This window comes from Gambusia affinis, linkage group LG19 (assembly GCF_019740435.1).
Source record: "Gambusia affinis linkage group LG19, SWU_Gaff_1.0, whole genome shotgun sequence".
Lineage (NCBI taxonomy): Eukaryota > Metazoa > Chordata > Actinopteri > Cyprinodontiformes > Poeciliidae > Gambusia > Gambusia affinis.
The window spans coordinates 11,116,812-11,136,626 of NC_057886.1; the positions used below are offsets into that span (position 1 = coordinate 11,116,812).

Here is a 19,815-nt window from a genome sequence, read left to right on the forward strand (position 1 = left end):
ACGATCGATAGGAAAAATCAGGCATGAGAAAGGCAGCCTTGGCGCATGCGCACCAGCGGCTTATTAACAAGAGGCGCGGAAAAGCGACAACACTTCACATGTGTTTAATGGCATGTATATAGCTGAATTATTCGCAATTTAGACACGTAACAGATCAGAGGCACTGTTCCCTGATGGAGGAAGTAGACGTCGAGCCGACGGTCACTGTAAGTTATCTTTGTAGGTTAGTTTTTTCCTACTCATTTTAGCCAGATAGCATTTTAGTGCTAACAAGCTAGCTAGATATCGATACTCTGTTTTGGATTCATTCAGTAAACATGAATGGCAATGGCTGTTAACATAACTAATCTGTGCTTTCTGACGCATTTAAAGTGCAATGTGTATTCAGAGTAAATACTTATTTGCTTTATTAATTGAAAACATTATTGGGAAGCTAAATATCAATCACAAGAGTGCAATAAGCAGTTCAAAGTTTTGAAAAATGCAAGGAAACTCTTAAGGGCTAATTGTTCTAAGAAATAAGTTTAACATATGTTACAAATAACTAGTGCAAAGTCCTTTTTTGAATGCTGTTGTGTTGTTTTAACGTTTTACTGGGAAAACATTTGGCAAGCATTACATCTAAAGGCTTACTTTTTGATTCTGCACACTTCTAATATTTATATGTTGCTGAAATACAGAATATACCAGGAATCAGACATGGGAAGCATATGGGGTTTGCCTGGGGGCCTGGAGATATCCTTGTTTATGAGACACATTTTAAACCTTCAGGTAAGTTTATATAAAAAAGTGTTATACACCACTTTGATTTTTTTTTATTTTCTTTTTGCATATTACCACGTAAAAAAAATAATTGTTAGGATTTTATGTAATTGACCAATTCAAAGTTGTACAGAAACGTGAAATAAAAAGAATAAAATTTTAAAAGTGTAGGCTGCGTTTTTATTCCACCAAGTTAGTACTTTGTATATTCCCTTTTAACCACATCTGCAACTGAAAACGTATGGGGGGTTTGTCTCTAAAAGCACTTCATTCCAGTTTATTTAAGGGTATCAGATTTGAGGGCCTGAATGCAAATCTGTGCTACACTTTTCATATTTTTATTTGCAAGAGATGCTGAAAACCATGTGTGCTTTTTATTTACAACTATGCACTAATTTGTGTTACTATGTCATATAACATAAATGGACATTTGTGATTGTACCTTGTGAAAATGTGTAAAACTTAAAGGGGTTTCACTAATTTTGTAAAGCCACACTTCTGTAGGTTTTCACACCCTTGCTTGTCTTTTTACCTCTTTGGATCCTGTCCTTCAGGTAATACACTGTCAGGCCCAGGTGGCTCCTTCATCCACAAAGTCAGGAAAGATGAGGACATAAATTCTCCTATTTTACGCAAACTGTTTAATGAGTCGCATCACATCTTCGTTGGATTGCAGACAATCAACGACGACCTCCCCAGCAAGAGCAAAAGACCCCAGTAAGTACCATATAGATTTATTTATTTATTTTACATTTTTATTTAGTCCTCTCTCAATGTAGAAAGAGTCAAAAAAATATAAGTAATTGTATGATGTGCAATCTAAAGTATGAAACCCATCTGTCACGTTCTACAGATTCGTCAGCATCAGTAGAAACTACAGATCTGTGATTCGGGCGTGTATGGAGGAGCTTCAGCAAGTTGCAGGTAAGATATTGTAAATATATTTTTAAAACAGTTTTGCCTATAGTGCGTATTTTCCTGAGGGTCACTAACTGGATTTTTTATTTATATTATTATTATCATTTTTTTTACAGTTTCTACAAGAGATACAGAAAAAGGCACACAATATGGAAATCAGGCATGTATCAGCTGCATTTGTAGCCTTAATATATATTGGGTGGTTGCATTATGGGTTGTTCAAAAGTTCATTTTCTCTTTAAAAAAAAAAAAAAAGACGGGTTTTAGTTTCGCAAATGAATTTTTTTTTACTTCAAATACTGTGAAGTGCGATGGTGGCAGCATCATGTTGAGTGGGTGTTTTGCTGCTGATGTAAAAAGGTTTGTGTGATGAAGGCGGCTTATAAACTTGCCCCAATTACATCAGCTCTGGAGGAATGGACCAGAATTCAAGCAAACTATTGTGTGAAGATTGTAGAAGGATTTTTAAAAAATGTTTAATACACAAATTGATGTGTTATGTTCTGGCATTTTGCAAATAGAAATGACAGGTAATCCTAACTGACCAAAAGCAGAAAATTTTATTTGTTTTGTTTTAGACTGATGTCTAACAAAACCTCATATTACCACCTCTCAGGTGTTTATGTTTTTGATTTCATTTGTCTAACCTCTGCTTTTTTGCCATTCTTATCACAGGTTTCTATTCTTTTGGCCATTGAACTGATCTGGAATCTGTGTGAAGTGCTTTTTATCGACGCTGCTCCTGGTGGGTCTAATTTCTATTCCTAATCTCCTTTTTTGTTGTTGTTGTTGTTGTAAAATAACATGTTCCAATTTAGAGATTTTGAAATTATAGCAACGCTGCACTGTTGGCTCATTCCCAGCTGGCTCCCTCTTGCTTCATCTTCTGGACTGGGTAAGGTTACACAAGGCTGATGTTGATGAGAAGGCCAAGGATGTGCTGCAGAGCGACAGTCCTGCAGAGCACCACAACTACTGGGATGTGGTACGTACAGAGCAAACTCTACCAGGTCTGATTTTGCTTATTGCTTCAAAATGTGGCAATTTAATTTTTTTGTAGCTAGCAAATTTATTTTTCTCTTTTCTAAAAAAAAATAAATAAATAAATAAATAGCTGAGTCACATTGCAATTCTCACATGTGTGTGCAGGTGGTGAGTTATGTTCTGCAGGGCAGGTTGGAAGAAGCCAGACAGATGCTGGTGAAGCAGGCCACACTACAGCCAGCCTCCAGGAACATGTACAAGCTGATGGATAACTTACTCAGTAAAATGCCTTTTTACAACGTAAGTAAAATATGACATATTGTATGTTGAGTATAACACTAGGAATTGTCCCACTTTCCCAGTGAGGAGTGAATGTGTGTGTTGTCTGTTTTTTTGTGTTTGCCCTCCAATGAACCTTTATCCTGTCCTTTGTGTTTCCTGCTTTTTGGTTAATAACGTCCCAGTCTTTCAGTTTTTTTAAAGAACCTGAACAGGGTGGTGTAAAAATTCAACTTAATTGTATTCTTCAGCAAAATTCCTGTTGGTGCAAAAATACGAGGGAGCTTATTATTAATTTTCTCTTCTTTCTATAAGTAAAACGGATGCCATTGCATAAACCAATTCATTTTCTGTAATATTGCCTTCAGCCTAGCGGCACGCAGACACTGACGGAGTTTGATGTGAAGTGGAGGAACTGGCATGAGGAGGTGGATCGCTACCTCAAGGACAACACTTTTGCCAGCAACCACCACCTGGAGCTCATCTGTAAGGTCAGAGTGCACACATCGGGCCTTTTAACTCAGATCCCTCAGTAATAGTTGTTGCAATACTCTCAGAAATTAGATTATAGGCTGTTTTTGAGATGATGTATTCGGATAGTTTAACAATATGCACATCTGTGCTCCTAAGTTCTTTGTTTCCTCCATTGATCAAACTTTAAATACATTTTTCATCCTTTTTCTTAACGATTTGTCACCTTCTTAGATCCTGGTGGGTGATGAAGACACTCTGTTGGAGCAGAAGGAGCTGCTCGGCACCTGGTATCACTTCCTTGTGACTCGGCTGCTCTACAGCCACCCCACAGTGAAACCGACTGACTTGCATTACTATGCACAGGTACAGGTTGTTGTATGCAGCTTGGCGCGGTTTCTTCCTGCTGCTGTGTGGTTGTTTCATGGTACTTGTGTGTTTGCGGTCGCTGCAGTCGTGCCTGACGATGTTCCTGGACTCCAGGAGCGTCCAGGAGCCTCTAGACAGCATCCTACTGGCCGCCTTTGAGTTTGACATTTATCTGGTCATCAAGGACTGCAGGTGAGAGAATGACATCATATTGATTTACAGAACTTAACCAAACCGTTCAGAAGTTTGACTTTTTTTTTTTTTTTTTTCCAACTTCTTGTTTCCTCAGCATCGTTCTCAACAACTGGTGGTTTGTGGCTCATTTGACAGACTTGCTGGATCACTGCAAACTCCTCCAGTCTCATAATCTAAAGTATGGATGCTTTATGGTGTGAAATTGTTTCGGAGATGACAAGTTTACACACATTATTGGACTAATGTTAGGATTATTTGTGTTCAGCTTTGGGTCCAATATGAGGGAGTTCCTCCTGTTAGAGTATGCCTCAGGTTTATTCACTCATCACAGGTATGTTTAGACTCCACCTTAAAGTTCATATACTTCTTCCTTTTGCTCTCTCTCCCATTGTTTATTTCCTTCCGTCTTTGCTTTCATTTCCTTCCTTCCTAACTCCGTTCTTCACATAACACATAAATAAAATGCTTTTTGATATATTTCAAATGTCTGTCTCTACCCTGAAAGTCTTTGGCAGTGCGCTGTGGATTACTTTGACCACTGTCCGGAGTTGGGGCGAGCTTGCCTCGAGCTGCAGATCGAGCGTGTGCCGTTAGACACGGAACGGAAAGCACTCAAAGTGCTCCGGATTTGTGAAGAGAGGCAGATGTCAGAGCAAGGTAACATTTTGCCTTTCCTTTGTACAACTGTATGCACCTCTAGCTCCAATAAAAACAGGAAGTTATAATTTTTTTTTCAAGTATCGTTCAGTCTCGATGCTTCCTTTTGTTTCTTTCAGTGCGGAGTATCTGTAAGATAATGGCTATGAGAGCTCTGAGGAACAACAGACTGGGCTCCGCTCTGTCCTGGAGCATCAGGGCCAAAGACGCCGCCTTTGCCACCCTCATTTCTGAGAGGTTCCTGCTTTAAGCATTGCACTTTTGATTCCAAAAAATCTTCATAGCTGACAGTGTTGTTGTTTCTTTAGGTTCCTACAGGATTACTGTGCCAAAGGGACTTTTTCTGACTTGGATCTGATTGATAATTTGGGTCCAGCAATGCTACTCAGCGACAGGCTCACATTCCTTGGTATGAACACTCAAACCAACACCTTTATTCATCAAACATCTCCCTCTTTTTGAGGCACATGTGTCACTCACAAGTTCACTCTTCACACTACACTGTGACAGGACATTCAGTGAGTAGTTCTGGTCTCAGACTGATTCCCACTTCTTCCTGCGGTCACATGAGACGCACAAAGAAACTCCTTTTGACTATCAAATCGGACTTGTGTTGTGCCTAATGTTCTGTGGCGTTCACTATTACTAAGCCTGACAGGCACCATTTATAAGTAAACCCTTCTGCGGAAACACGGATTGTCTAAAATCTCAACAGCTTCTTTTATAACTTTGTATAGAAGATACTTCGTATAAAACATCTCCCTGGATTTCCATTCAAACACAAAGTTTACCCATGTGTTGACGTGAGAGAGAATCACAACAGCACAGACAAAAAAAAAAAAAATCACAGAATAGATGTTAAACTGCTGATTTTTCTTTCTCCAGGGAAGTACAGGGAGTTCCACAAACTGTACGGGGAGAAACGCTTCAAGGAGGCCGCAAAGCTGCTGCTCTCCCTTATGACGGCAAAGATTGCTCCCCGAAGCTTCTGGATGACTCTGCTGACCGACGCTCTGCCGCTGCTGGAGCAGAAGGAGGTGAGTCAGCATGCTGGCTGTCTGGACGCTCTAGATCTACGGTTCAGAATGCAAGGAGCTGCTCCAGTAGAGATGTAGTGTCAGATATTAAGTTTGGTTCTGAGCTGGGGTTTTTTTCCTGTCTTATAAATCATAACAAGGGCAAAATATGTAGAGATGTAGCAAATATACTTAGTTTGGTATAATAAGAAATTGCAAATAAAACATTCCACTTCTGAGAACTGGAAACACATATTTGGCAGCAGCAGTTTTGTTCAGCTGATATATTCAATATTACTATTTATTAGTTTCTTAAAGCCACATAATATATTTTAAATAAGTCATACATGCATTTTGCTACATTACAACTTTACCTTCATTGTTAGTAAGTGGACTATTACTCGGTGCATGAATCAGACTTTTTAACCTCAGATTTTTATTTCCTATCATTTTGTAGATGAAAGTGTTGACTTCAAGATTGATGTGGAGAAATTAAAATAAGAGTTTTTAGTCTTTTCTGATAACAGTATTAAAGAACCTTGATTTCTTCCTTCCAGGTGATCTTCTCTGCTGACCAAACCTATGAGTTGATGTACTGTTTAGAGGAACTGACCTCCTCACTAGACACTGCAACTTCTGGTGGAGACAGACCAATGCAGGTACACTTTTTACTCTGCTTGTATGACAAACAGAGATGGCTTTTCATCATCACGTTTACACAAATGATAGTTTCTCTAACATTGAAGATGCACACACTAGTCCTGAAAGGTTTGGAGAGCTTAAAGCTTCCATTTGCTGTTGTTTTAAAGTCTTAAGCAGTAATGTCTGCTGGATGTTTAAATAAGCACATCTGTGTTTTCAGGAGGAAGATGTGGAGCAGACCAAAGTGGAGCTCCTGAGACTCTCTCTGGCCAGGAATCTGGCCATGGCTATCGTCAAAGAAGGAACCATGGAGACATAAGGGAGGATCGATATTTAAAACAAAACTCTTCTTTTGCTTTTCTTTTTGTATTGTATATAAAAATCAAGGAATCAAAATGTGATTTTTGATAATAAAATACTTTTCATGCTGGACATCAACATCTGTTTTTTTTTTTCCATTCCTATTTTGTCACTGAACAAATCACATTTATTAGAAATGAGAAGCTAATTATGTTATAAGAATTTGGATTTCATTTGGCAATGCAATTCCATGGTGGTGGCAGCATCATGCTATGGGGATGCTTTTCCTAAGCAGGGATGAATAAACAAAAAATGGAGACTTTAATTGTTTAAAGGATTTATATTTACTGCTGATTATTTCAGCATGTTTGTTTTATTTTAGTTGCTTTTAGTTTGAAGGAGCAACATGAAGCTTTGTGCAGCCATTTTTTTTTCCATATTTAATGCTTTCAATTTAAAAAAATATTTTTGTCAAAATTGTGTGTATGGTTGGATATGGAATTGATGAAATGATCATTAAAAACTGGTGTAAATAGCAATGATGGGAAACATCCTGGGTTTATGAATCAGCAACACTTGTCCATGTAGAGTTTTAGTTTGTTATGACTCGCGTTTATCATTCACCTTGAAACATTATTTCAAACCAAACCAGCCCTTTTAATAGAAGTACAACGATTGTAAGAATAAAAGAGAAATTAAATAAGTGAAAGAAAGATGGCAGCTTTAGAAGGATTAAACTGGTAGGTGCCATTACAAATATCAAAGAAAAGTAGGACCAAGAAGAAGTGTATTTAAATTATGTTTTGGTTACTAAGAATTCAATAATGCATGGTTTAATTTGGGGAACCATACTATTAAATAAAACAGTGGAGCGAGTTTTTTTATTTCAAACCAAATACAGAGTCCATAGAAGGAAACAAGCAGAACTTACAGGGCAGAAAGATACAACAAAACATATAGAATCTTTAATAAAAAAGTTCAGTTTTATTTAGATACTCGAAATACATCACTAAATTATCAAAATATTTACTTTTTTAAGTTTTCAGTGGCACGTTAGTATTTGTCTCCTCACTCAAGTCCACTTGGTGGCGGTAATGGGCTAAAATGTCACCAACCAACTGGCATTAAACAAGAAGAAGACAGTCACATTTTCAAGATGGCTGCCTCCATCTCAGGATTACTAAAACCTTGGACACCGAGGTAAATCTAACTTTTTGGACGTCGATAGGTCATAAAGCAAATGTTAATCGAATCCATGCCGGCTCTACTGTTGTTGTTGTTTTTTAAAATATTAAATCTGGGATCTACTGTGAAAATAGCTAACACTTTGTTAAACCAAGAGTATTTTTTGGGGGGGAGAGGGGTATTAAAGCGCTACTTACGTCTTACACAATTTCTGTGCACAGTTCAAATCCTGTATGTATAATTTATAGAAAACCATGGCCGATAAGCCGATACTTCAAAAATGTTTAAACATGTTTTGCTTGCTCATATAATTTAATGAGCAGTAACAGCGTCCAAATAAACACCGGTGTATCTGTTACAGAGCATGTGTTCTGTAAGGCTATACAATACTCCGATAACATACCGTTTGTATATTATTTTGAACACTGATGCAATGTCGATTCTTTTAACTATATTAAATAATATAGGTATTAGACATGTACACATAATGGCTTCTCATGTACGTAGCCCTTCTGAATAAAATAGAAATATAATTTATTGTTCGACTGTGGGGAAGTTGAGGTGTTACTTGAGCAAGCCAAAGATTAGTGGAAGCATACATATTCCATCCATCCATCCACCCATCCATCCATCCATCCACCCACCCACCCACCCATCCATCCATCCATCCACCCACCCACCCACCCATCCATCCACCCACCCACCCACCCATCCATCCATCCATCCATCCATCATCAATCAATCAATCAATCAATCAATCAATCAATCAATCAATCAATCAATCAATCAATCAGAATAAAAGACTACAAAGTAAGGGCAAGACGTAATGTGCAGCCTAGTAGGTTAATTTCGGAAGTGATAAATGCACACACACACGCAAAAATAAACTACCGACAAGAACAAAAAAAGACGGCAAGCAGCAGGAATTTTAATTGAATTGAAAAAAGCTGCAAATAGCAGATTTATAAAGGCTTATTGAATTTGTTGGGAGCATTGGTAGTTGCTGCTCGGATGAAAGATCTACAAGAAATTTCATGCCTTATTTGTTTGAAATGGACCTTCACTGCCCTGTATAGAGGGGTTTAGTTTATTGAACAAGTTTTATTAAAATATAAAATTTTTACTATACACAGAGTCTTCTCTTACAGGAATGGGAGGAATAAATTTCAACCTGTTATTACCCAATAATTAAAACTAATTGTAATGTGTAAAAAGACTTTAATCGACAGTACATATTTTTAAGTTTTTGGCCGTCTTGCGATCATTTAAACACAACAATAACAGTGCTTCCTGGTTTTCTTCGTGGGCAGAGTGCTCTTGGTGAGATGGAGCAGATACAACCCTTACTATCTGGAGCCAGAGGTCAGGAAGGAGGCCTACAGCCGCCCAGAGAGCGAGCTGAGTGCCGAGGAGAAGGAGGAGCGCGAGCTGAAAAAGCTCCGACCCATCAAAGCTGCTACTAATTCAACGACGAGCTCCGTTTTCAACGACCCCGTTCTCAGGTGATTTACAGCCTGAGGAACAAAATCGCAGCCGTATTTAAAGTTCATGTCAACCAATTGTTTCTCTGTCTGCTTCTCAGTAAATTCATCAACATGATGATGGAACACGGACAGAAGACTTTGGCCAGAGAGATTATGATGCAGGTCAATTAAACGCTTTACAAAATAACCTCTTGTTGGTTTCCAGGCGAAGCAATAATTAACCCCTCTTTTTTTATTTATTTTTTTTTCCTTTTCTCAGACGCTGGAAAATATAAAGAGGAAGCAGGTGGAGAAATACCACAAAGCTACAGAAGGGCAAAAGGATGGGATTGAATGTAATCCCTACGTCATTTTTCACCAGGCCTTGGAGAACTGTAAGCCCGTCGTTGCGCTGGCCAGCATTCAGAAAGGTGGAAAATACTATCAGGTCAGTGAGAAGGCAAAATAAAGCTCTTTTGTTGATTATAACAGGGTTCCTGTAGAAAAGCTTAGAATTTGAGTTCACTACTTTCCTGGCTTGAAAATGAAAATTAGAACAAGGAAAAAAAAAAGCACATTTCCAAGGTTTGTCTAAATATTGTTTCCTCCCCTCTCTCTTCCTTATGTCCATCTGTCCATACTTTTGTATCCTCCTTCGTTTCCTTCCCTGTGTTATTCTTCTTAGCTTATTTTATTTAACTTTGATATTTAAATTTAAATATGAGCATAAAGGCATAATTGTGTAGGAAACCAATGATTAGAGCAGAAACCCCGTCCCCCATAAAACATGTGAAACAATGTTGCATCTCTTGTTTTTGAGGTTTAATCCTTGCATAAATCTCACATCTCAATCCCGTGTAGGTGCCCATCCCGCTCACGGGCCACCGCCGACGCTTCCTGGCGATGAAATGGATGATCACCGAGTGCAGGGAAAACAAACACAGGCGCACACACATGTACGAAAAGCTCTCCCAGGAGCTGCTCGCCGCTTTCGAAAAGGAGGGCAACGTCATCAAGAAGAAGCACGAGCTGCACAAGATGGCCGAGGCCAACAGAGCCTACGCCCACTACCGCTGGTGGTAGACGGAAAGCTGTGCTGGACTCAACATGCGATGAAAACTCCTGCTGTAAATAGTGAATATTTCTCGAGATGGGACCGTGTCCAGGAGACCAGAGAACGACTCACCGTTGGGTTTTTGTAGAAAAGGAACTGAATCATTCAGCAGTCAGGTTTGACTCTGCGGAATGGTTTGACAACAAATGCAACCGAAGTTTAAGGATTTATTTAAAACAAATATGTTTAATATGCAACACGAGTAGAAAAACAGAACAGAGAAATGTAAAAGTATTGCCACTTTGTAGGAAAATACCAAAATCATCTGCTGTCAGGTCTGTGGCCTGTCCTGTGTTTAAATGATGTTTCCATGAGTTCTGAACATTCAGGCTGGCTTTTACCAAATACACCAGTACTTTTGAACGCTTAATACAAAAACAAAAACAAATCAGGTTATTATGACCCTGAAGCCAGTTAAGGTAGAGTCGTTTAACCTCTGTTAGAAAATGTAGGTTCAGAGCTACGGATCGAACTCTGTTTTCAACCTTAAAATAAATCAACATTGGTCAAAACCCGCTGAACTTGGTCAAATATTACAAAAACTTGCCAACATTCATTCTTTTTTTTTTTTTTTTTTTTTTTTAGCTTACTCAGCTTTAAAGCCATGTTCTGCTGGTAAAACAACCTCCTCATACGTGGATCAAAAGAGGCACTATAATCAACCGATTTCCAAAGATCTGGAGGTGAACTTTAAGCGCTTTTTTGTTCTCCAAACACACCCCAAAACTATATTTCAATTGTAACCCCTTTGTTTTGAGCTGAACAGACTGAGATAAAAGGAACAGGTGTCTAATTTGATACATTGAATTGAAATATTTTGTTTAAATCGAAACTACATCTGCAGCAGATTTTCTTCCTACAAAGCTAATATTCCAGAATGTAAGCTAAATTAAGTTTTTAAGTGAAATAGTTCTAAGCAACAACAAAAAAAAAAAGAGATCAGGTCAAATGTGGAAATCGGTCTTGGCCTGTAAAAGCCTGATTGGTGCGTCTCGGATTTAAAGGGATGCCACTTTGAGAGCCCAACTTCCTATGATTAAAGAGAAAACCCTCGGACGTTAGGAAAATGTTGATGCTCAGAGAATGTTGGCACTACTTCAACTCAAAGCTAATCTTTTGATTCAAAACATTAACATCTGTATGTTATATATACACATATATATAAAAAAAAAGGTTTTAAAAGTGAGGGATTCGACCTTTTGGTCTTCCAACCGAAGCTGTGACAAGAAATAAAAATCCCTGCATAAAGACGGCGCTTCAAGTGACAAACCGGCCTCGCATCAAAAAGTAACAAGAATCCTGCTGCTTAACAACAACTCAAGTCTGTTAGAAACTCCTAAGCTTCACACAGGGAATGTCTTAACGTCCCCTGGAAATATTCCAACACAAAACCAACAATAGCATAAAATTAAATCAGTCTGAATCTGACTGGAATGTCTTATTTTTAACACCAAAAATTTGGTAAACTGTTCCTACAAAACAGGAATGCAAAAAAAGATTAACTTCTCGGTTTTGAATCAAAGTGTGTCTGAATGTGGCAGAAACCTTAAGAACTAAAAACCTCAAACTATTGCACAGGCCACATCCGTCACATTCCAAGCCTTGATTAAACGCAGGAAGTGATGCAGCAAAAATCCTCATTCCTCTCTCCCGCCTCTGATTACCAGGAAGATGTCGCCTCCTGTCGTGAAGCTGCTGCTGTGGTAATCAGTGGTGACCACAGGAAAGCGTCCACGGTGCGCGAGTCGCCCGTCTCAGTCGGCGATTTCGCTGTAATAATACTTGTGGGCGGTGCTGCTGAGCATCCAGCCTCCGGCCCTGAACTCCAGGACCTCCAGCAGCAGGAGGCGAGCCATGGAGGTCAGGCCCTCCTGCAGGAGAAAGCCGTCCCTCAGCAGGAAGAACAGCTCGTCCATCCGCTGGCTGTTCACCTTCTCCAGCTGCTCCCCGATGCGATGCAGCTGCAGCACCAGGCAGTCCACCTGCAGCGGAGAGGAAGAAGATGTTTCCCCCCCAATTGCATAAAACAAGGAAGGACGTACTCCACAACTCAAAGGAGCTTTGCTTGATCTTAGAGCCTAAAAAAATTGGGAGATACTGGGGATGGTGAGGAACTACTTCTAGAGCATAAAGAGAATATTTCTACGCTACGTATATGTCTAGGTTTAAACACACGACAGTGACCTCACCTCCTCCTCATTCAGCAGAGCATCTGGTTGGGCCAGCCTCATTAGACAGTCGTACACAGGCAGTACCAGAGCCACCATTGGCATGTTGTTCACCTGAAACAGTCAAGCAATATATTACAAAGCACATCAATGTGGTCTTTATGAAGAACGTTGCATATGTCAAGTTACTGTTCAATGTAAAGTTTCACAAGGCAACTCCTATGTAACCCAGTGGAAGGGTTAACACAAGCATCTTTAATCTGGCATATTTTGGAAAATTTAGCTAAATGTCACAGGAAAAAAGTACAAAATGTCTGCTGCTCATACCTTGAGGTAGTCAAAGATGTTGCAGATGAACGTGACGTAGGACACCCAGCCCTGCAGCGAGCGTTTCCTCGTCTCCTCACGCTCCTTGAACTCCTGCTGCAGGCGGTTGAGCAGGTGCCTCCGAAACACGGTTCCATTGTTTTGCTTGGCCTCAGCCTAGATGACGGAATTCAGTGAAAATATATCACAAAACAAATACTACCCAGATTTGTTTTGACAGAGCAACAAATGTGTCTGTAATTTTAAAAGTGGAAAGCAAATCATGGAGTGTTTTTACACTTATTGCAAATATTCTGAAAAAGAACAAAATGTGAAATAAACCAAAGAGCCGTCGGTTCTGACCTGCACAATCGTGTAGCAAATACGGCCAGCCTCTTTGCTGAACAAGGAATCCTTTAGCGACTGGTCAACGAGGATGTTGGAGACCTTCTCCAGGTTCACAGAACTTGGATCTGAAAGAAAGAAGGGAGCTTTTAGAACATGCATGCAGAAGTCAAAGAGTAATTTATGACAATTGATTTTTAAATGTTTTTGTTCACAAAGATTTAGGCATTTTAAAATGTTTTATAATCACTCAGTGAGGTAATAACTGACCTTTCAAGGCTGTTTTTAGCAGTTTCTGTGTATCCACGTCAAATGACTGGATCCTATAGTCCTCGCTGCAGTTTTCCATTATAAATGGTAACAGTACACGATTACACCAGGGACCTCTCACTCTGTAAAGATCAGACGGGATCACTGCAACAGGTCTTTCCCAGAGCACAATGCGACTCTTTCAAAGACAGAGAAGCCGGGACAACAAAACACTAAATCCTGTGGAGTCATCAAACTGGCTGCTCCACTCAGCCCATTCACTGCGGGATAGAAAGGGTTTAGGCTAGATCTGGTCAGCTGAAACATGTCTGAATATATATTCAACAAGGAAACATGTCAAAAGTCTTTATTTTTTAAAAGCTAGCCAAAAACCTGGTATAAAACGATAATATCTGAGCTGCCACGTCTAAAGTTATACGTTAGCGCACGGTATTGTTTTGCATGATGCTAATAGACTTTTCTCATATGAATAAAAATGGCTGTTTTCTAATGGACGTGCACTTTGATAACCTTAGTGTGTGCTTTCGATGAGCTGAGCCTTGCTAACATTAAGTAAGGCAATCAGATTCAAATCTCAACGAAACCACCACAAAGTATTCAAACTCAAAAATCTGAACTCTATCGAGATGTTACATGAATTTCTATATTTAATAGCTATAGAATATAGAATTTAATAGATTCGCATTGCAGAGTTTGAGATAAAATGTACATATTTAACGCATTTAGACTCATCTTACCACCTGAATCAAGGAACGAAGACTTCCATCTACACGGCTTTTCGAAGATCCACTAGTACCTTCAAGATGAATCCTGACTTTCCGTAGACATAAAGGAGATCGTGTGCATCGACGTCCGCAAGAAACAATACGTTAATGAGGCACTATCTTGTACATTAAAATGTTACATATCTAAATTAAAAACTGTATTTGCAAAACAAAACAAAAAACAAAAAATTCAAACTCAAAGAAATTTTTGTTTTATTTATTTTTATTTAATAAATTAATAGTTTTTTTCAAGACTGGTACATGTGAAGTAAACATAAATATTTAATAATAATAATAATAATAATAATAATAATAATAATAATAATAATAATAATAATAATAATAATAATAATAATAATAATAATAATAATAATAATAATAATAATAATAATAATAATAATAATAATAATAATAATAATAATAATAATAATAATAATAATAATAATAATAATAATAATAATAATAATAATAATAATAATAATCCATGGTTACTGTTTCTTCCATCAAAATAAACCACGAAACCAACCCTGAAATAGGTTGTTTTGTCATATTTGAAAACCTGAAAGGCGGAGACGGCAGTTTGTTTCAGTACGAGCGAAGATCATCTTGTCGTTATATTACAGCTTTGAAATGTAGCGCATGCGCTGTTTTACTAAACGGAAGCGTCATAAATAGTTTGTAGTTACCCGAATGCAACTGTTTCTTTCGTTTTGAATTTGTGGTGCTGTGTGTCTGCTGTTACATTAATGAAGGATTTTCAGTGTAAGGTAAAACCTCTACGCCTCTCTTTTTGAAACCTGAACGGCTGCTGTGTTGTTAGCCAAACTTAGCTCGACTTAAGTTTCCCCTCTTTGTCCTCCACATGTTGTCGAGGATTTTCATATTGTAAAATTTTAAATGAGATTGTTACTATTAATCTTTTGCACAACAAAATTACGTCAGACTATAGATTGAACAAAACTGTACCCAAATTAAAAATATATGTACATTGCCTCTCCCCAGTGTTGATAGGAGGGTTGTACAGACATGGTGGGATATGATCCCAAGGCTAAGAGTGAATCTCCTACTCCAGAGGAGGCAGCCCTGGCTGGTTCAGCTGGAGGGATGGTTACCAGAGCACTTATCAGCCCATTTGATGTTATTAAAATCCGTTTTCAGGTAACAATTTCAGTCTACTTCTTGTTTGTGTAATATGACCGCTGCACCAGGTTAAAGATGCAGCCAGTTGAAATTTCGATTAAATCATAGTAAAGCTGTATTCACAGTTGTGAACATCAGTGTACATCACATGCTGATCAACAGGTTCTGTCTCCTCAGCTGCAGATCGAGCGTGTGTCCTCACGAAGACGCGAAGGAAAATATTGGGGAATAATTCAGGCATCCCGAAGTATTTACTCAGAGGAGGGTCTCTCTGCTTTCTGGAAAGGTCACATTCCAGCGCAGCTTCTCTCTATGTGCTTTGGGGCCGTCCAGGTAAATATTACAAACCTGGAACTGTGTGTCAACATTAATGAGATAAACATGTTCCAGGACAAAAAGTATTAACTGGTTGTGCCTTTGTCACTTGCAGTTTGTCAGTTTTGAGTTTCTGACCAAGATGGTTCACAAGTCGACGCCATATGACAGCCAGACTCCAGGAGCTCATTTTGTCTGTGGCGGCTTGGCAGCCTGCTCTGCTACGGTGGCCTGCCAGCCTCTGGACACACTGAGGACACGCTTCGCAGCTCAGGGAGAACCCAAGGTAGAACATTGCTCTACTTTTTACTGCAGGTGTCAGCTAATAACATTTTTGATTTAATCAGCTGTCTTTTAGAGGAGTAGTTACATAATGCATGATATTAATGGCAAAAGTTAGATTCACACTCCTTTAGTTTAAAAAATTACTTGGTGTCATACTAAAATAACATATGGTCCTTAACACATTTGTGGGTGTCAGAGTGTCATATTATTAGCCAGCTTCTTCCCACACCTACCTCTTAGTTGCATGCCCTCATATAGTGGAGTTAATTATTGACTGCAGGTTGCCCAGGTCTTGCAGCTACATAATAAGCCCATATTTTTCCTCCTCCACCACCATACTTGACAGTTGTTCCAAACTGTTTGTGGAGCTATGTTTTGGTTTTGTTAAATATTGCAGTATATATTGAAGTTAGGAATGGACATATTCATAGGAAAAAGTACATTAAAGTTTTAAATGCGACAGTTTGCCAATTTTCAGTCATATGATTCCTGGGGTTTAAAATCGTCTTTAAAAATGCCATAGATGATGCAGGGGTGACCACAGTTTTCCCTGCTGTGTGGAGCATAAAGTTATGCAAGAGTTTATGGTAATGCAGTGTGAAATGTTTAATTTAGTTCTTAAGGAAGCTGGACGAAAAACTAAACTGGTAAAAAAGGACAGAGTTAAAAGTTTAATAATAATGTTTATTCATCAGTTAGCTTCTCCTTTGTTATTTAGTCTGTGCTCATTTTGGCCAGGTGTTTAGGAAATTTGAACTAGACGCTGCATTAGAAGACTACTTTTCAAATCCCTTTCCTGTCTCCTCAGGTTTACAGTAACTTGCGGTATGCCGTGTCCACAATGTGGCGCACTGAGGGACCAGTGGCGTTTTACCGCGGCCTGTCTCCTACCCTGGTTGCAGTGTTTCCTTATGCTGGGCTGCAGTTCTTCTTCTACAATGTCTTTAAGCAGCTCTTGGCTCCTCCACCTAAATCCAGAGACTCAGGAGGTTGGTAAAGACACGGTTTGTTGGGATGAGAAAAACCACTGAGATTTTAGATCAATAAAAGTATTTTAAGTGCTGAGGAAATTTTTGAGAAGAAAAAAAAAGGTCTTTCTGTATTGAAAAAACATTCTTATCATACAGCTAGCTCATTCTAACGTTTAGTATTTCAGATTTTTTCAGTGATAAAAACCTCTCAATGAATTTATTGAGTAACAAATTATATGTGATTTTCTACTTTAGTGGGATGAACAGGTACTGATAGACAAAATAGGGAACTGTAATGGAGTGTAGTAACTGCTTATTTTGCTGTATTTTGATGACCTTACTCAAATTTAATCAAACTACATTTGAATTTAGAGCTTTTTTTATTTTTTATTTTTTTTAGGTCAATTCTGAATCTTATTTTTCTACGGTTTGGCATCAAAATCAGACCCTGTGTGTCCTTTCATATAATCATTACAGATTATTGATCCTTTCAGAAACCAATGTCAGACTCTACTAAGCCATGTTATTTATAGCTTTTTAGCTCTGCACACGCATGCAGACCATTTTTGTGTCTCTTCCTATACAGGAAACATGAGAAGCCTGATCTGTGGCAGTGGAGCAGGAATGATCAGTAAAACCCTCACATACCCCTTTGATTTGTTCAAAAAGAGGCTGCAGGTGGGGGGCTTTGAGAATGCTCGTTCTCACTTCGGACAGGTAGGCTGTTGACAGTGAACCAAAAGCGCTGAGGCAAATGACCTTCACCTCGTGTCTCGGTATTATTGCCTGTTTCTGCTGTACAGGTGCGGACCTACACAGGCCTGATAGACTGTGCGGTTCAAATAGTCAAAGAGGAAGGTATCCGAGGCTGCTTTAAAGGCCTCTCTCCCAGCCTTCTGAAGGCCGCTCTGTCCACAGGCTTCACCTTCTTCTGGTATGAGTTCTTCCTCGACGTCTTGTGCAACATCAGGGAGAAACGGGAAGGCCAAAAGGAGAGATGATGCATAAAGAAAAACAACATAGGAAAGGAGGCAATCACGCACATTATAAACGCACTAATGCCTTGTTGCACTGAACACGTCACTCAGCTGAGAAACTGAGCAGGTTTATTTGGGCCTCTATGGTGTTTACAAATGTTAAGTGGATAAATGACTACATGAAATTATATGTGGCTGTATCGTTTTGAAAGCGTTATATTTTTGTTGAGGTGTTTGTATCTTGCTTGAATCTTGCGCACAACAATGTCAATTTTGTTTCAGTGCTAAATAATTGAACGAAGCAGCTGAAACCTCTGTAGGTCCACTAAGTCGACTAATCAAATCAGGTAAAGTAGGTCATGAACGTCATGGTGTCGCGACCATCACTTTTCCTGAAAATTCAATTACTGACCAAAGACTAGGTAGAAAATTACGTTGTTTTTTTTTTTTGTTTTTTTTCCACACATGCTGACCAGCGAGTCGTAATTCTGCAGGGACTTAGCTTGTCCAGAATGGACAGTAGGAGGAAATGTGAGTCAAAAAATGTCTTGATCCGCCAAAAAGTGAGCACCGTTCATCAGACTCAGTGACTGGCTGCTACACACATCAGTGTGAATCTTCAACCATTGATTAGGTTTGATGGCATATATGAGGCTAGTTAATCTTCAACAATTATCTGGCATCTCAGATGTCTCTCATACCAGGCAACTGCAAAATGCTGTCTTATGAAAGCCTAAAATATGACTCAGTCCTTATCAAATGGGGGCTAAAGGGTGTGTGCAAGGCATTTTCTGTCTAGTAACCCTCACTTGCCACTTTCAGTGAGTTTCTTCTGATGCCAGCAATCATACACTTTGATGGGCATGTTGGCTTTCAGTTCCCAATATATGTTTGAACTTTGCCACCATCTCCATCCTGGCTCTCCAAATGCATTCAGTGCTTGTTGCATCAAGTCTTTCTTGATGGTTTAGGCCTCCTAGAGAGAGCACAAAATTTAGACTGAAAAAAATCATGGTCCTCGAAACAGACCAAGAGGATAACTGAACCTTTATCATCTTCAGTCTCATCATATTTATGCTCCATGAAATTTAGAACGTTATTGTGGACTAACGAGAAATTCTCATTAATTAGGAGAACGATTTCTTAACATAGGATTTCCTCTCCACCAAATAAATGCTGCTGCTCTGCTTGCTTCTCAGACTCTGGTCCTAGTTCTTCTTCTGTCTTTTGTTTTGTATCGTATCACTATGTCACACTTGTTCTGGATCCTGTCGTCTTGTGGGTGTTTCTGTTCTCTGCTGAAAATGGATCAGAGAGACGTCTGCACTTGAAGACGACAGATTGAAAGTACACAAGAACACAGTTAAAGGGATTTATCAAATGTGTTGGATTTGTCTTGGCAGATAAACATCTTGGTGAAAGTTTAAACTGAACTTTGCACATTTTCTCCTCTGTTTTACGACTGTTACCTTGTATATTCTTGGACATGTGATATTTATTTTGATATTCACTTTATTTAGTGGGTAAAACCAAATGGAACCTTAAAGTTTATAACTTGTTTAAATGTCTCACTTTGAGTTAAACTTACTGACCATTTGTTTCGTTAATGCTTGTGTTTCATGGGTTTATATGGTCTTCTTCATTTCTTTGTCAATAAAGTGTACAACCACACTGTTAAGTTATTTTTTGTTGAGTTATTTTTTGGTCTGTTGAAGAGAAACATTGTTTTAACAAGTGTTTCCATTCAAACAAACTGTAAACCTGTACCACTTGTACATGGCAAGGATTAAAATACATGCTATTATTTGTTAATATAGAACTGTTTAATTTTTCTTCCCCTGCACAATTACTTTCCACTGATCTTATATAATCTTGATAAAGTTTATCACTGCAATGATCAAAATAGGAAAGCTTTGAAG

At 38.7% G+C, this 19,815-nt stretch overlaps 4 protein-coding genes across 6 annotated transcripts; 3 read left to right on the plus strand and 1 right to left on the minus strand.

The window, feature by feature from the left end:
- The first annotated feature begins 1 nt into the window (after position 1).
- Positions 2–6,736, plus strand: nup85 (nucleoporin 85). Its single transcript, XM_044101140.1, has 19 exons — positions 2–206; positions 681–771; positions 1,317–1,479; positions 1,616–1,686; positions 1,797–1,840; positions 2,356–2,425; positions 2,544–2,665; positions 2,830–2,964; positions 3,312–3,434; positions 3,649–3,780; positions 3,869–3,975; positions 4,073–4,156; positions 4,244–4,309; positions 4,484–4,635; positions 4,755–4,872; positions 4,944–5,044; positions 5,521–5,672; positions 6,209–6,310; positions 6,514–6,736. Exons 1-19 carry the CDS (start codon positions 174–176, stop codon positions 6,610–6,612), a joined length of 1,965 nt encoding a protein of 654 aa, XP_043957075.1. The 5' UTR covers positions 2–173; the 3' UTR covers positions 6,613–6,736.
- A 962-nt stretch (positions 6,737–7,698) lies between these two features.
- mrps7 (mitochondrial ribosomal protein S7) lies at positions 7,699–10,806 on the plus strand. Its single transcript, XM_044101143.1, has 5 exons — positions 7,699–7,793; positions 9,089–9,280; positions 9,361–9,424; positions 9,522–9,689; positions 10,103–10,806. Exons 1-5 carry the CDS (start codon positions 7,750–7,752, stop codon positions 10,322–10,324), a joined length of 690 nt encoding a protein of 229 aa, XP_043957078.1. The 5' UTR covers positions 7,699–7,749; the 3' UTR covers positions 10,325–10,806.
- Positions 10,522–14,255, minus strand: mif4gdb (MIF4G domain containing b). Of its 2 annotated transcripts, none has more exons than XM_044101144.1 (6): positions 14,182–14,255; positions 13,445–13,566; positions 13,193–13,302; positions 12,851–13,006; positions 12,545–12,637; positions 10,522–12,337 (listed from the first exon to the last, which is right to left on the minus strand). In XM_044101144.1, exons 2-6 carry the CDS (start codon positions 13,521–13,523, stop codon positions 12,110–12,112), a joined length of 666 nt encoding a protein of 221 aa, XP_043957079.1. In that variant the 5' UTR covers positions 13,524–13,566; positions 14,182–14,255; the 3' UTR covers positions 10,522–12,109. The 2 variants fall into 2 exon arrangements, with proteins under 2 accessions (XP_043957079.1, XP_043957080.1); XM_044101145.1 differs by having other exon boundaries at positions 14,185–14,245.
- A 580-nt stretch (positions 14,256–14,835) lies between these two features.
- Positions 14,836–19,578, plus strand: slc25a19 (solute carrier family 25 member 19). 2 transcript variants are annotated; one of them, XM_044101146.1, is made up of 7 exons: positions 14,836–14,975; positions 15,211–15,366; positions 15,526–15,681; positions 15,779–15,949; positions 16,757–16,937; positions 17,506–17,636; positions 17,723–19,578. In XM_044101146.1, the coding sequence occupies exons 2-7, from the start codon at positions 15,235–15,237 to the stop codon at positions 17,918–17,920; spliced, it is 969 nt and encodes a 322-aa protein (XP_043957081.1). In that variant the 5' UTR covers positions 14,836–14,975; positions 15,211–15,234; the 3' UTR covers positions 17,921–19,578. The 2 variants fall into 2 exon arrangements, with proteins under 2 accessions (XP_043957081.1, XP_043957082.1); XM_044101147.1 differs by having other exon boundaries at positions 14,840–14,970.
- The last annotated feature ends 237 nt before the right edge of the window (positions 19,579–19,815 follow it).

Bases quoted from the DNA above. Each gene is read 5' to 3' on its own strand.
- nup85 (XM_044101140.1), top strand. From the start codon at position 174: ATGGAGGAAGTAGACGTCGAGCCGACGGTCACT. The intron at 4,873-4,943 runs GTTCCTGCTTTA...TTGTTTCTTTAG, and splicing joins GCCACCCTCATTTCTGAGAG to GTTCCTACAGGATTACTGTG. The intron at 5,673-6,208 runs GTGAGTCAGCAT...TCTTCCTTCCAG, and splicing joins CGCTGCTGGAGCAGAAGGAG to GTGATCTTCTCTGCTGACCA.
- mrps7 (XM_044101143.1), top strand. From the start codon at position 7,750: ATGGCTGCCTCCATCTCAGGATTACTAAAACCTTGGACACCGAG. The intron at 7,794-9,088 runs GTAAATCTAACT...CTTCGTGGGCAG, and splicing joins CTAAAACCTTGGACACCGAG to AGTGCTCTTGGTGAGATGGA. The intron at 9,425-9,521 runs GTCAATTAAACG...TCCTTTTCTCAG, and splicing joins CCAGAGAGATTATGATGCAG to ACGCTGGAAAATATAAAGAG.
- mif4gdb (XM_044101144.1), bottom strand. From the start codon at position 13,523: ATGGAAAACTGCAGCGAGGACTATAGGATCCAGTCATTTGACGTGGAT. The intron at 13,303-13,444 runs GTCAGTTATTAC...TCTTTCTTTCAG, and splicing joins GCTAAAAACAGCCTTGAAAG to ATCCAAGTTCTGTGAACCTG. The intron at 12,338-12,544 runs GTGAGGTCACTG...TCTCCGCTGCAG, and splicing joins CTCTGCTGAATGAGGAGGAG to GTGGACTGCCTGGTGCTGCA.
- slc25a19 (XM_044101146.1), top strand. From the start codon at position 15,235: ATGGTGGGATATGATCCCAAGGCTAAGAGTGAATCTCCTACTCCAGAG. The intron at 15,682-15,778 runs GTAAATATTACA...TGTCACTTGCAG, and splicing joins TGTGCTTTGGGGCCGTCCAG to TTTGTCAGTTTTGAGTTTCT. The intron at 17,637-17,722 runs GTAGGCTGTTGA...TCTGCTGTACAG, and splicing joins CTCGTTCTCACTTCGGACAG to GTGCGGACCTACACAGGCCT.